The 14,383-nt window shown below is 32.8% G+C and overlaps 1 protein-coding gene across 2 annotated transcripts in view; it reads left to right on the forward strand.

The window, feature by feature from the left end:
* Positions 1-14,383, forward strand: part of RB1 (RB transcriptional corepressor 1) — a 165,118-nt gene that overhangs the window by 34,213 nt on the left and 116,522 nt on the right. For both annotated transcript variants that reach the window (XM_074217121.1, XM_074217122.1), the window contains exons 5-8: positions 1,773-1,811; positions 6,590-6,657; positions 10,062-10,172; positions 13,532-13,680. In XM_074217121.1, the coding sequence (XP_074073222.1) occupies positions 1,773-1,811; positions 6,590-6,657; positions 10,062-10,172; positions 13,532-13,680 (367 nt within the window). The remainder of the gene's footprint in view (positions 1-1,772; positions 1,812-6,589; positions 6,658-10,061; positions 10,173-13,531; positions 13,681-14,383) is intronic.

Genomic DNA, 14,383 nt, shown 5'->3' on the forward strand with positions numbered 1-14,383 from the left:
AATAACATAAAAAAGTTACCTAATTCCCCAGTTCTACCACTGTTCCCTCCCTTCTACCTTCTTCACATATGACAAAAATTCAGGAAGATAAGTTTTTATTTAAAGTTGGGAAGATAAGTAATGAAGTATTTCTGGAATATTGATATCACTATTTTTTTGATCACCAAATCAAAATACTTTTCAAATTGTTTCTTCATCACATGATCAAAGTTGAAACTTTCTGAGTGCAAAGATATAGTAGAAATAAATATTGCACTGCCAATTAAATTAGAGTTAAAAATCCCTGAGTACTGCGTTATTACTAGAAATCAAGAATTTTCAGTTTTCAAAATTTTTTTTGTGAATAAATTGAGGCTTGATTTGTTTTTATTGCCTTCATTTTCTTTTAGTTCAGATGCTATAGAACTTAAAGCTTTCTTGTTTCAACTTACAAATCTAACTATATTCTTCCTCATTTTATTTCCCTTATTAAGGAATGTTCATATAAGGAAGTAATTTTTAAAAAACTTTCTTTACTAGGATAAAAATTTCACCGTTTCTTCAACTTAATAGTCGTTAACACCTCATTTTTCAAGGAAGGCAAAGAATAAACCAAATTGGCCAGCATTTTACCTAATAAAAATTATTATTGTCCCAAAAGGAATGTGGTACTATGGGAAAGAAAAGAAACACATTAAACTGGGGAGGGGGGTACTTAGAGAAAATGAGAGAATAGAACAAATAAGTTGTTAATATGGGAAGAGTAATAAATGTTAATTGACTGTGAATGTATTGTGGCTAACTCTTGATTATGGAGAGAAGTATTGGTTCAGGTAAGCCAAAAGTAATTTACATTTAGATTTGGCATATATTATATTGGATTTTCCTACCCCCTAAGAAGCTCAACTTTTTTACATCCATCTTTCTTTTTTTCTCTTTTCTTTTCTTTTCTTTTCTTTTCTTTTCTTTTCTTTTCTTTTCTTTTCTTTTCTTTTCTTTTCTTTTCTTTTCTTTCCTTTTCTTTTCTTTTCTTTTCTCTTCTTTTTTCTTTTCTTTTCTTCTCTTCTCTTTTCTTTCTTTCTGCTATCTATATATATATATATATATACACACACACATATATATTTCATTAAAAATTATAGAATTTGGATTTTTTTTTTGAGCACATTTCAGATAATGGTTAACAGGCCAGAATTGTGCTAAAGGGCATAAGGATGCTGTTTGGGATTTAGCTTCATTAGTAAATAATCCATATACATACATGATTGAGAGCAATTGAGAATTATTGCCTTGGGAGGAGCTTGAGTTAGGAGAAGTGCTTGCTTTTCTGCAAGATTGAATTATATTTTCTGAAAAGCAACTACAAAGAGTAACCATGTTGTAAAGTCCTGTTTATTTCAAAGTGATGTATGATGAAACTTGCAAATGATGATGGTACAGTAATGACATTATTGTGTACTAAAATGTATGGAAAATAACGAACATTGAGTTTTAATAATTTTTCTATATAAACTTTTAAAATATCTTTGGTGTGAATTATCATCATCATCATCATCATTTATTACTTTAGTCTGGATATATGATTTCATTGGTGTAGAGAACTCATAATGTGGAAAAAATTATCTTCTCTGAACCATGATTTTTATATCAATGTGAAATTTCCTAAATTGAAAAAAATCTTTTATAACATTTATCTTGCTTTTAAAAATACAGTTTCTTTTAATGAAATCTCAAAGATTGTCACTCAATAAATAAAAAATGCTTAACCAAAACGATATATTTTTCCCTTTTAGGACATGTGGACTTATATATATGACTCAACCTAGTAGTTCGTAAGTGATTCAAAATTTTATTTTGAATTTTCTTTTTTCTTGTACTAATTACATATTTATTGATCCTATTGTCTAATTGGTTTAAAGCATGAGAGTCCAACCTTTCAGATCTTTTGGGCTGCATCACTCAACAAAATTTTAAGGGTTGTATTAATTAAAGGTTAAACTGGTCTGTGATTTGCAGTGTTGGTACATAAATTCACCTGTTCTTTCATTTTCCAGTTATTCGATGGAGGTCTCCTGAACTTGGTTTAGAAAGTGGGGCTTAGGAAATGAGTTCAAGTTTGATAAAGGACAATTACCATATCACAGAGATTCCAAGGCTATGACCTGATATTAACCTTCCAGCTATTATATATATTTATACATATATATATATGTACATATATATATATATATATCAGAATATAGCAGACAACTCAGAGCTGTTCATTATTCAGACTTGAAAAACTCTCAAATCAATTAATCAGTAGATATTTGAGTCCTTACAAAAGTTCAACCAATAACAACTACTTCTTAAAAGAACAACTAATGATAGTTAAATAAAAGGTATTCATTGCATGCTACCTAATGGGCTTCTGTAATTTTTGTCTTGAGACATTAAATGGGAGAGTAACTCACCCAAAGTAAATTTTTCACTTACATTCCTGAGAAAGGTGCTGTAAATCAAAATAATATGTCAAGCCTAATTTTCTCTTTAATCAGTTGTTATAATAGAGCATTGGATTACTGACAAATGACTTGATATCTAGATTTTTATGTAATGACCATAAAACTACATTTAAGAAAGTATATTTCATATGTTTTAATGCCATACAGTAGAAAATTATCTAAGGTATATAGTTCACTTAAGTAGGTCAGTACTGTGTAAAATATTATATGATATAATAAAATAATTTATAAAAAGATGCTTATCTTTATAAATTTTTTTGCCTCATTTTAAAATTCAAAACTAGAAGATGAAGTCTCATCAGGGTCATAATCTTTGGACATATTTTTGTTTTGTCTTCTTTTTTAAAAATTTCATTGTTGTTTTTTGGTTTTTTATATACCACAATCATTTCCTTTTACCACCACACATCATGCAAATTGACAAAAATGGAAAGTATTGCTTGTGTATTGGAGCAAAAAGACTCCTCAGAAATAGAAAAGCAGAAATATTAAACTCATCTTTTATTAATTACAATGAAATAAAAGTTATATTCAGTAAAGTACTCTATTGAATAAGTAATTTTTTTAAAGAATAAGTAACTGTAAACTAATATAATCCCAAAAGACTTCTGGATCAAAGAACAAATTATAGAAAAATTGCATTATAGTAAAATTATAGTAAATTGTATCCAAAAAATGAGTATAATAAGACGATATACCAAAGTGGTTGCAGCTAAGGCTGCTCTGGAGGAAAATGTAGCTTTTTAAATGGTTTCATAAGTAAGAAAGAGAAAGAATACAACAGTGGGTTAGGTAAGCAATTTAAAAAAGAGAAACAATCACAAATTAAAAACTCTAAGCAAAAGATCAAATGAAATACTGAAAATAAAAAAGAAATTAATACAATTTGAAATTTATAAAAATTTGAATTGAAGACTAGGAGCTGTTTTTCTTGGAGGAAACCTAATGAAGTAATGATAATAATAATAACAACAACAACAACAACAACAATAATAATAATAATAATAATAATATCAACTTAATAAAGTAATAAAAAATCAGCCAGTCTAACTTTTTTAATAGAGAAAAAACAAATTCTATCAATAATAAAAAGAAAGATGCCAACAAAGATAAAATTAGAACCTATTTTTTTATATACTAGCAAAACTTATAGGATGACTATTTCAAGAATATAAAATGCCAAGATATGGATTATTTAACACAACATCAGGAAAAGAAATTGAAGAAGTCATAAATTAACTTTCAAAGTAAAAATTTACTCCTGAATAGATGGATTTATACATGAATTATATTTTTCAAAAAATAATTCCGATATTATACAAGCTATTTATAATAATATGCAAATATGATATAAACATGGTATTGATAATTAAATCAGCTTTATACTCCTATTTATTCTATGTCCCAGAAGATAAATAAAAGAAGAAAAGATCCTATAATACAAAAATATTAATAGCATCTCTTTTAATAACCAAAAATCAGGAAACTAATGAAGTACCTATCTATTTGAAGAATGACTAAACACATTATGGTATATGACTACAAATATTGTACCATAAAAAATTATGAATTAGACAATTTGAGAGGAAACTAGGGAGATTTATCTGATCTATTGTAGAGTGGACGGAGCATGAGCAAAACAATATTTATATACATAATAGCAACATTATAAAGAAAAATCACTTTGAAATATCTTAGAATTTTGATTAATGCATTGGTAATCCTGCAGTTCAGAGGACTGAAGATGAATCATACCAACTACCTCCTGACAAAGTGCTGATGGTCTTAAATTCCAGCATGATTTATGTATTTTTGGGTCAGCCCAATGTGAGAATTTGTTTTGCTAGATTACATGTGTTGGTAATAAGAATTTTTGAAGAAATTGTTAAACTGAGGAGAGGGGAGTGGGGGGGAGATAACTTTTAATACTTACCCTCATAATTTGTTGCCTTATTTTATAATCTGAAATTCAAAAGTTGAAACTTCATCAGAGTCATAATCTTTGGAGAGAGTTTTGTTTAGTTTTCTTTTTTATGTTTTATTGATGCTTTTTTTAAATACCATGGTCATTTCCTTTTGCCACTTCACATTCTATAAATTGGCAAAGATGAAAAAAGATGAGAAGTCAGACCTACTAATATTTTCTAGGCTGGGCTTTGAATTTTCATCATTTTCTCCATTTCACATCAGCAGTCCTGCTTGGTTTGCACTCTATGGAGTAGCATGCCCCTGCACTGATGGCACCCCATCTCCTCTTCCAGATTTCTTTGCTTCTTGAGGGCTCATTGCTTCTTAAGGGCAGGGTATCTCTTTCCTTTTCTTATTTGTTTCCCTAGTACTTAGCACAGTATCTGATACACAGTAGATGATTAAGAATTGAATTTAGTTGAATTGTTCCAGCTATTCTAGATATGTTTGAAATTAGTCAATAAAAAGACTTTAACCCACTGATCACACTATTGGGTAGGTATCCCAAAGAAGTGAAAGACTCCCAACATATTTCAGTATACTCATAGTACTCTTCTTTGTGATAGAAAAGAATAAGAAACAAAGTATGTAGTCATTGATTGGGGAATGATTAGAAAAACTGGAAAATAATCAAGGGGACTTTGTTACTTCAGTAAGAAATGATAAATATGAGGATTTCAGAGAAACAGGGATTTTTATGAATCCATGAAGAAGGAAAATAAACAACAGAAAATAACAATACACAGAGACTACTATATAAATGCTCATCAATACTGTCATCAGAAAAAGTTAAATAAGTACTTACTAGGTGCTGGTTACTTTGTTAGTGGTGGGGATACTAAAAAGACCAAAATATCATCTGTTCAAGAACTGTTATGGGCAACACAATTCACAACTACGTACAAGATTTATATATGTCAAAGGGAGTTACTTGCAGTAGGGGGAAAGGGAAAAGCTTTTTTTCTGAAAGTGAGGTATAAATTGAACTTTTAGGAAGCCAGAGAATTCAAGGAGTCAGAGGTGAAGAGGGGATCCGTACCAAGCATGAAAAAATGCCATCAAAAAGGTATGGAGTCAGGAGATGGAGTGTCCTGTGTGAGAAACAGGAAGGAGACTAATGTGGCTGGATCATGGAATACCAGTAGGGGAATAAAGTATAAAACTAGAAAGTTAGGATGTGAAAGGCTTTAAAAGCCAGAGGATCTTCTAGTTGATGCTTGAGGTAATAGGCAGCCAGTATTTATAGATTACAAGTATTATGGTCATATCTTTGCTTTATAAAGATAAATTAGTATGGCAGCTGAGTTAGATTGTAGAGAAACCAGAAGACAATTCTAAGTAAGCAAGACATGATGAGGCCTTGTCCCAAGGTGAGGAGGATGGAAGGGGAATGAAAGATATGGAAGTGCCACTGTTGTAAGTGGGACAGTGAATCACTTTGGGAACCATAAAAACCTTGCAATCATGGCTTAGTTGAGATTATGTAGCATAACTTTTTAGTGAACTAGTTAGCTAATTTTTGTGATTTTTCTCTTGATTTCATGATTAGGAATTAAGCAGCACATGGTGAGAGTAGTCAAAGACTAGGGCTTGGAAAGTGAAGATTGGAAGTAGGCTAAGGGGCCAGACACTCAAGTGTAGATGATGGTGTAGTATTGAAGTGGTTCCAGATAGCAAAGAGAAAGCATTAGAAAAATGTATGGTTTTACAGAAGAGACCTGGAGGCAGAGGGTTCCTAGTTCATATTATAGATGTTATTAGACATCATTGTACTGGATGTTTATGCTTGAATTTTTTTGTCAATTTGGTCTGGAGTAGGGAGAATAGAAAAGATTGATACCAGATTTTTTTTATTGAATATTTATTTTCAAAAAATTACATAAAGGCAAAATTTGAACATTCTATTCTCTCCCCCCATCCAATGTAATAGTTTACTGAGATTCATCACAACACATGATTTATCACAGAACAAGTGCGTATATACCAATGAGGACAGAATTTTCTGGCATTAAAAATAAATAGTTTTTAAAAAGTAATATGCCCTATTGCATGCTTCCTATTCTTATAGGCTTTATGGAATCATTAATACCTTTTATCATTATAAATTTTTCATTTTTTTCCTGTGGTCTGTTTACTAGGATATCTTCTGAAATAAATTCTGTGTTGGTGCTAAAAGTTTCTTGGATCTTGTTTTTGTTGGCTAAAGGTAAATTTGTTATATTTATCAAATTAATCTGTTTAAAGTACCTTGCACACATTAAGCATTATATAAATGTGAGCTATTGTTTATCAAATGATTATATCTCTTATGGATCTCTGAGGCCATCTAAGCCCAACCTCTATCTGAACAAGAATCCCTTCCAAATTATCCCTAACAAAGGCAATCAGCCTTTTGCTTAAGACCTCAGGAGAGGAATCTACTACTGTCCAAGGTAATCCATTCTATTTGGGGATAGCTTCAGTCACTAAGTTTTTTTCCCCTTATATCAGATCTAAATCCACTTCTCTGAAAATTCATCCTCTTCCCCTATTAGTTTCTTCCAAGTTATATCTTTTAAATACTTGAAGATAGCTTCATGTCTGCACTAAGTCTTCTCTTTTCTAGATTAAACATCTCTGTTTTCTTCTACAGCTTCTCACCTTATTGTCTTTTTACAGATACACTTCAACTTGTCATTGTTTTCCCCAAAAATGTGGTGCTCTAAATGTGATCTGATCAAGCTAGAGTACAATAGGTCTAACATTTCCCTCTTTCTTGGACTCTTTTCTTCTCTTAATCCATGCTTAGGTTGCATTGAGGAACATTAAGTTTGCAGTACACTAAAGCTCCAACTACTCTTTGAGATGGACTATTGTCTAGCCACACCTCTTCCATCTCATTGCTGTGGAGTTAATTTTTTAAAACCAAGTGTAAGTCTTAAATTTATCTCTTTTAAACTTAATCATATTAAGACATTTATTCCATCCATCACTGTTACCATTTAAATCTTTTTGGAACCTGTCTTTGACATCCAATAGCTTGACTAATACTCCCAACTTTGTGTCATCTGCAAACTTGATGCATATGCCATCTCTGTATTCATCAAAATAATTGATAAAATTTTTGACTAGTTTAGGATTGCTTAACACCTGGCCTGATTTCAGCCAGTTACACAGCTGACAACTGTACGTCTGACCTATATCTCTCTACCTTGTTCTCTGGCATAATGAGAGATGGTGTTGGGTGTTAAGCCAAAATCTAGGAGTTTGGCTCACAGCATTCCCCTAATCTAACAGTCTAGTAACCTTCAAAAGAGGAAATGAGGTTAATGGGCCAGAAAATGTTATGTTATGACAGAAAAGGAAAAAGCACTACATTTGGAGACAGGACCTCTGAATTTTCAGACTCTTCCATTCATTACCTTTGTGACTGGGTATCTCTAAGTCTTGTTTAGTACAAATAATGGATCTTGTGAAATGGTTACATATTTAAAATTGCACCATTCAAACTTTTAATTATTTTGAAACTATAGTAGTTGATTTTAGCCAAGTAGAAATGTGTAGTGGAAAAAATGAATAATATAACCACTTCACTGAATTCATTACTCATTTCTCCTAAACAGGACCTAGCTGAATTTTATTTCCATTCTCCAGACCTCTGCTTCCTTATCTGTAAAATAAAGGCTGTGTTAGTTGATCTTTGTGATTCAGTAATTTTTAGTGAATTCTACTTCAGTTTCTAAATATTCACAAACAACTGTCAACAGTGTTCTATAATATTATCTATAATAATTGCAAGAAATAGCAATCATAGGGGCAGCTAGGTGGTGTGGTGAATAGAGCACTGGCCCTGGAGTCAGGAGGACCTGAGTTCAAATTTGACCCCAGACACTTAATAATTAGCTAGCTGTGTGACTTTGAGCAAGCCACTTAACCCTACTTTTAACAAAAAAACCCCAAATACCCCCCCAAAACCCCAAGAAATAGCAATCAAATTGATACACTGTCTAGATTATACAGACTCTCTTCTGTTTGTTGTTTTTGAATTGGATCATCGCTTAGAATTCTCCAGGGATGAGCCTGACAATGACTAAGAGTCTTATCTACCAGTTCTTTCATTACCCCGGGATATAGTTCATCAGGGCCAAATGATATGAATTTATGATGATAGCTAATATTTTCTTACTGTATTCCTGCTTATCTTCAATTTCAGTTTCCAGGGAGATCCATTCTTCTTGGAAGAAACATTAGTTATATCATCAGTATTATCATTACCCATCCACAGTTCAGTACTGGGTTCACATGTGGAAACTACTTTTATTACTGTGCATTTTATTTTCCTTTGAGCAATTCATGTGAACTTTCTAGGGTTTAAGTATCTAGCTCTCATTAATGTTTGTGGCATTGACCAGTAATGATTGTATATCCTTGAAAACAACGAAAGTACATCTTAATAGCCAGATAGGGTGACCTGTCAGTGCCTTGCAAGTTTTCACACTCCACTCACAGATTTGGAAAGCCTGCTTGAAATAGCCTTCTGATACCCACGCAGGGCAGGTAGATGTATATGTGTATGTATGTATATATGTATAATCCTATGCAGGTATGTGACATATTTTATCTATTTGCAAAACATTCATCTAATAGAGAGCAAAGGAAGGAAATGAGCATTTACCCAGCTCCTGCTGTGAGCCAGGAACTGTTTTTTACAAACAGTATCTCATTTGATCCAACAAAAGCCCTGTGAGATAGGTGCTGTTATTCCCCTTTTACAGTTTGGGAAATGGAGGCAAACAGAAGTTAATGACTTAACCAGGATCATATAGGTAGTATATGAAGATGTATTTGAATTCAAATCTTTCTGATACCAGGCCCAGCCCTCTTTCCACTGCACCACCTAGTTGCCCTCTTGGTAATAGTTAATATAATAAATTATAATTTATTGATCTTAATTACTAGATTTAATGAAAAATGTGAAGTTTTATTTCCAGAGGAAGAGTATGTTTATGTGTAACATACATACACAGGATGTTTCAAAAATTTCAGTGCAGTTTTAGGCTTTAAACTAACTTTTGGAATAATATACCTATACAGATATATATTATGTGTTTATATCTCTCTATATACACACATACACACACACACACACACACACACACACACACACATAACAAATGCATATATTTATACCTTTCCTTACTATACAGTCTTCCGGGGGAAAAGATTATTATACTTTTTATAGTGTTTATATTTTTATGAATAGCTTAAATATGTAAATATACATATGCATATACTATTGGAGGCAGCATGATATAAAAAGAAGATTACTGACTCTAGAATCAGAGAATCTTAGGTCAAATCCTAATCCTCCTTGCTACCTACATATGTGAACTTGGGCAAGTCTCTGTGAACCTCAGTTTCCTCATCTGTAAAATGAGGGGATTGGACTAGGTGGCCTCTGAGTTCTCTTATAGATTCTTATAAAGAGATAACTTGAAATATATTTTTCTTTTTTGCAAAATAACATTTCTAATATTTACTATATTAAACTTTTTACAACTTATTGATCTTAATTATGAGTCAATGTCAATTTTAAATCAATTTTTAAAAATTAACTTTTTTTATTTCTAGGGGAAGTATTACAGATGGAAGATGACCTGGTGATTTCATTTCAGTTATTGTTGTGTGTCCTTGACTATTTTATTAAAATCTCACCTCCTGCAGTACTCAAGGAGCCATATAGTAAGTATTTCATGGTCTCATTCAGTATTTCTAAATACTGAATAGGTAATTTCCTTAATGATTATGTTCCTATTGTTTTGTGAAATCTGAAATTCTGATCTTAAATAAAAAACCAACATGTATATATAATTTAATTTAGTATTTTATGATATGAATAAATTTCTACACACATATACACACACATATATATACACTCAAATATACTAAAATTAGTCTGGGTGACTTAGGGTATAAGTATATATTATATAAATAATAGCTTATCTGATTTTTTATTGCAGTTTATTGTATGTAACTGACTTTTCTGAGTTTGAGTGCCTGTTGTCCTTTACTGCATAGTAAAATATAAATAAATATTCTTAAAACATTAAAAATATTTTGACCAAATTCTGGATTTTGGTTGTATTAGTTGAAATTGGATGACATGAATTTGTATTGTAATGAACAGAGTTGTGAGACTTGGTTCATCTGGTTTAGTGGTTTATGAATAGGAACATAGGAGGTAGCTGGTAGGAATAATACAGGACTGAAGACTGGCAAAGAGATAAGTGGCAAGATAATGGGGGCAGTATAGAGTTAAAATATCTGATTCTTGGATTGAGAGGAAGGAAAAAAGTCAGAACTGAAGTAATGAGCTGAGAAAGAACTGAGGAGTGGAGAGATGATGAAGTATTGAGTTTAGGGGGGGAAGCATAAGAAGAGGTAGAATGATACAAAGCAGATAAAGAAATTTCAGACTCTAATTAGGAAGTGAATTATTTATGAGTAATGGTAAAACCTAATGTGTGACCATACTATGTGTGTCTGAGGTAGAGTAAAGAAGTAGGTCGTGGAATTTAAGGAAACTGAGGAATAGGGAGATTAGAAACTATTTCTATAATACTCATATTCCTAGTGTAAGGGCAAGAGTTGATAAGAATAGGTTGATAGTGAACCAGCTGCTGAATTCTTTAAGAAAGAAGGGAGAATAACCTGTATATTAAAGTCACTAATATTTGGATTGGATAGAAAATTTTGATTGAATGTTTTTCAAAGGAGCTTGAAAGGTTGCAGTGTGATGGAGATAAAGTTGAAGTCTGGAAGTGATGGTGAGGAGCAAAAGGGTATTTTGATTCCTTTGTGGAGGGATTAAGGATTGAGCAAAAAAGAGGAGGTATATAGCCTATGATAGAAAGGCTACACAGGAATGCAATGTTGTCAAAGGGAACTTGATTTCAGTAAGGGCTAGTAAGTGGAAGGAATGTGAAAGAAAGAAATCCAGGATAAAAAGAAATTTGTTTATCCTCAAATGGACTTAGGATGGGCAGAATAGGAGTGGGACATGGGTGAGTCATGAGTGAAGTAATAGGGATGAAGGAATGGAAGGGGAGGCAAGAAATAGTTTATTCCTCCATCAGTACATTCTTAGGTAGAGAAAGAGGACATTTCACAGAGATTATAGTAGGAGGCAGATGGATAATGAAGCTAACTGTTTTCAGGACTGTTGCAGAAAGTGGGGGGGCTGGACCTCAGTCTAGGTTTGACCTGATGTGGGGTTGCAGGTTCTCCGGTTTCTCTCCTGTGGGGGCTGGTGGAAGGAGAGGAGTGATGCTTCTTCTTCAGCTTTCACAGCTGACCTTTCTCCTCAGTGCTCGACAGGGCTGCTCTGCCAGGCTCTGGTGGTTCTGTGACTAGGATTGGGTCTGGAGTTGGCCACCTTGTTCTTTGTTCTATTCATCTTATATATGGCTGGTAGAAGGGGGTGGGGTGGGGGGGAAAGGGTTGAGGTTACCTCTCTTACCAGCAGAGGGTGCTGGTCAACTGGGCTGGGCACTTTCTTTCCACGGGCTCACTTTCTTTCTCATATCCTATAGAGAGCCAGAGTTGTAGATATAGCACAATTATATACTTATATAGTTCTTATAATTTAATATTATATATGGATTCTTCCTTGTTCTCTAAATATGGTTATAAGGATCAGATTACAGAATTAACTCAGCCTGTTTTTACTTTAGCATATGTATACATATTATGTTCATTAAGCCCCATTCCATTCTTCTTCCATTCTCAAAAGATGTCACTTTTTCTTTATTCCTATCCAAATGTCATGCCATCATCATTCTTAGATGTCTTGCCATTGATTTTCATTAATGCGGGAAAGCTTATTTTAGGTTCTGTTTGTCCTTGAGTTCACATCTTTTATCACTTTATCACTTGGCAATAGCCATAATAATTTCTTATTACTATCTCTTTCCTCCTCCCTTTTCTAGTTAATTCCATTTCTGAGGTAACAACTCTTCAGTCCTTATAATGTAGCCACATCTCCAGAATAGCAGTAGATTGGAAAAATGGAAGAGTCCTCTTAGCATCCCTGAAGCCCAGGCCATAATCAATCCAGACCAGAGCTAGTTAAACTCTTCTCAGCTTCCATAAATTATATTTACACATTTGTTAAAAAAGATATCTCAATTTCTTACAAAGAAGTTGGCCAATCATTTGGTGATTTTAGGAGAGGGACTATCTCATTAAACTCTATTATAATGCACATGGAGGCCTTGTGTTGGTAAAATCTGGTGAAATCATTTATCTTTTGAAAAAATGTTAAGTATTTCTTAATTTCTAAATTGATCTAATAGATATGTTGTCCTGAATTTAGGCTACACTTAAATGAAATATTTTTCAAAGAAAAAAATCTATATTCTTAAGGTCTTGTTCAAATTTCTTACTTATCTATATTTGGTGGTAATGATAGGGAAGCATGCTTCATTTTTGTAGCAACCAATTTTTTGTTTTAATTATACCTTTTTTTAGAAGACTATATGCTTTAATGGATAGAACCCTGAATTCAGGGTCAGGAAAACTTCAGTTTAAAAACTTTATGATTCTAGGCAAGTTACTTCATGTTTTTTAGTCTTTTTTCCTCATCAGTAAAATGAAGATGTTACCTTTAAAGTTCATTTTGAATTTCAAATTTATGATTCTGTTATCTTTTAAACAGAGGCAAATTCTTATGCATCACTTTTTTTTATATCCTTTAAGGTAGAAAAATATCTTTTATATGTACAAATTCAATATCTGAATCAGTTTGTAAAGCTAATCCCTCCTTTTTCTCCTGTCAAACCACTATCTTGACTATGGGGCCTTATTTGCCTAATTCTGACATTGATTTAGTCTATAAGCTAGATATTAACAAAGACTTTATAAGCACCTAACTGGTATGCTTAAAATATGAAATAGCAAGTTTTATTCTTGTGAGGAAGAATGGGTTGGAGGTAGGATACAGCAACTGAGAGTCATTTTGATAAGTTCTATTATTATGTCAAATATTTCATTACATAGAACAAGGAATGTATTAACCTTTATGGCCTATTTTGTTATTACAGAAACTGCAGTGAGTACTTTATCTATTAATGGCTCACCCAGAACACCAAGGAGAGGTCAAAACAGGAGTGCACGGATAGCAAGACAACCAGAGACTGATACTAGAGTCATTGAAGTTCTTTGTAAAGAGCATGAATGTAATATAGATGAGGTAATTTTTACATCATTTCTTTGAAAGTAAAATTGAACCGAGGTGCAAATTTGGCCTTACCATAAGATTTTTGTTCTATGTATTTGATACATAGAGTTTTTAAATCCAATCTAATAAATATTTGTTAAGTGCCTTCCATGTGCCAAGCACTGTGATAAGCACTGGAGATACAAATAATAATGAGTCCCTAAAGGAACCTGTACTCTAAAGGAGGGTACAAGATGCAAAAAAAGGAGACAGGAAAGTTGTAAGGGGTGAGGTGGGTCAGAGTGAAAAGTGGAGACCCACCACTAGGGTATCTTGTTCTGTGGAGCTGAGAATGGCAGAACCACAGATATAGAATGGAGTGAGCTGAGAGGCCAGTTTCTGGGAGGGTTCAGTGTTCTGCCCTCTAGCCAGATGGAAGAAGAAGTGATGTCAGTAAAGGCTTGAGATAACAGCATGGTGGTGAGTTTAGAAGTGATGAGCTTTTGGGAGGTTGGGAGTAGGTATCTTGTTGTATCTTTTGTTCATTGGAGTTGAAACCATGCAGAGCAGCAGATGAAAAACAATTGAATTGAGAGTCCAGTTTTGCTCTCTATAAAGGAAGGAAAGGAGAAAAATAAGGAAAACAAAACTTAAGGAAAACCACCTCAAACACAATTTAACAAGAGTGTGTTAAATGTAATTTTCCACACATGTGAATTTCCAACTCTTCAAATGA

Source organism: Macrotis lagotis, chromosome 1 (assembly GCF_037893015.1).
Source record: "Macrotis lagotis isolate mMagLag1 chromosome 1, bilby.v1.9.chrom.fasta, whole genome shotgun sequence".
In the NCBI taxonomy this organism is placed as follows: Eukaryota; Metazoa; Chordata; class Mammalia; order Peramelemorphia; family Peramelidae; genus Macrotis; species Macrotis lagotis.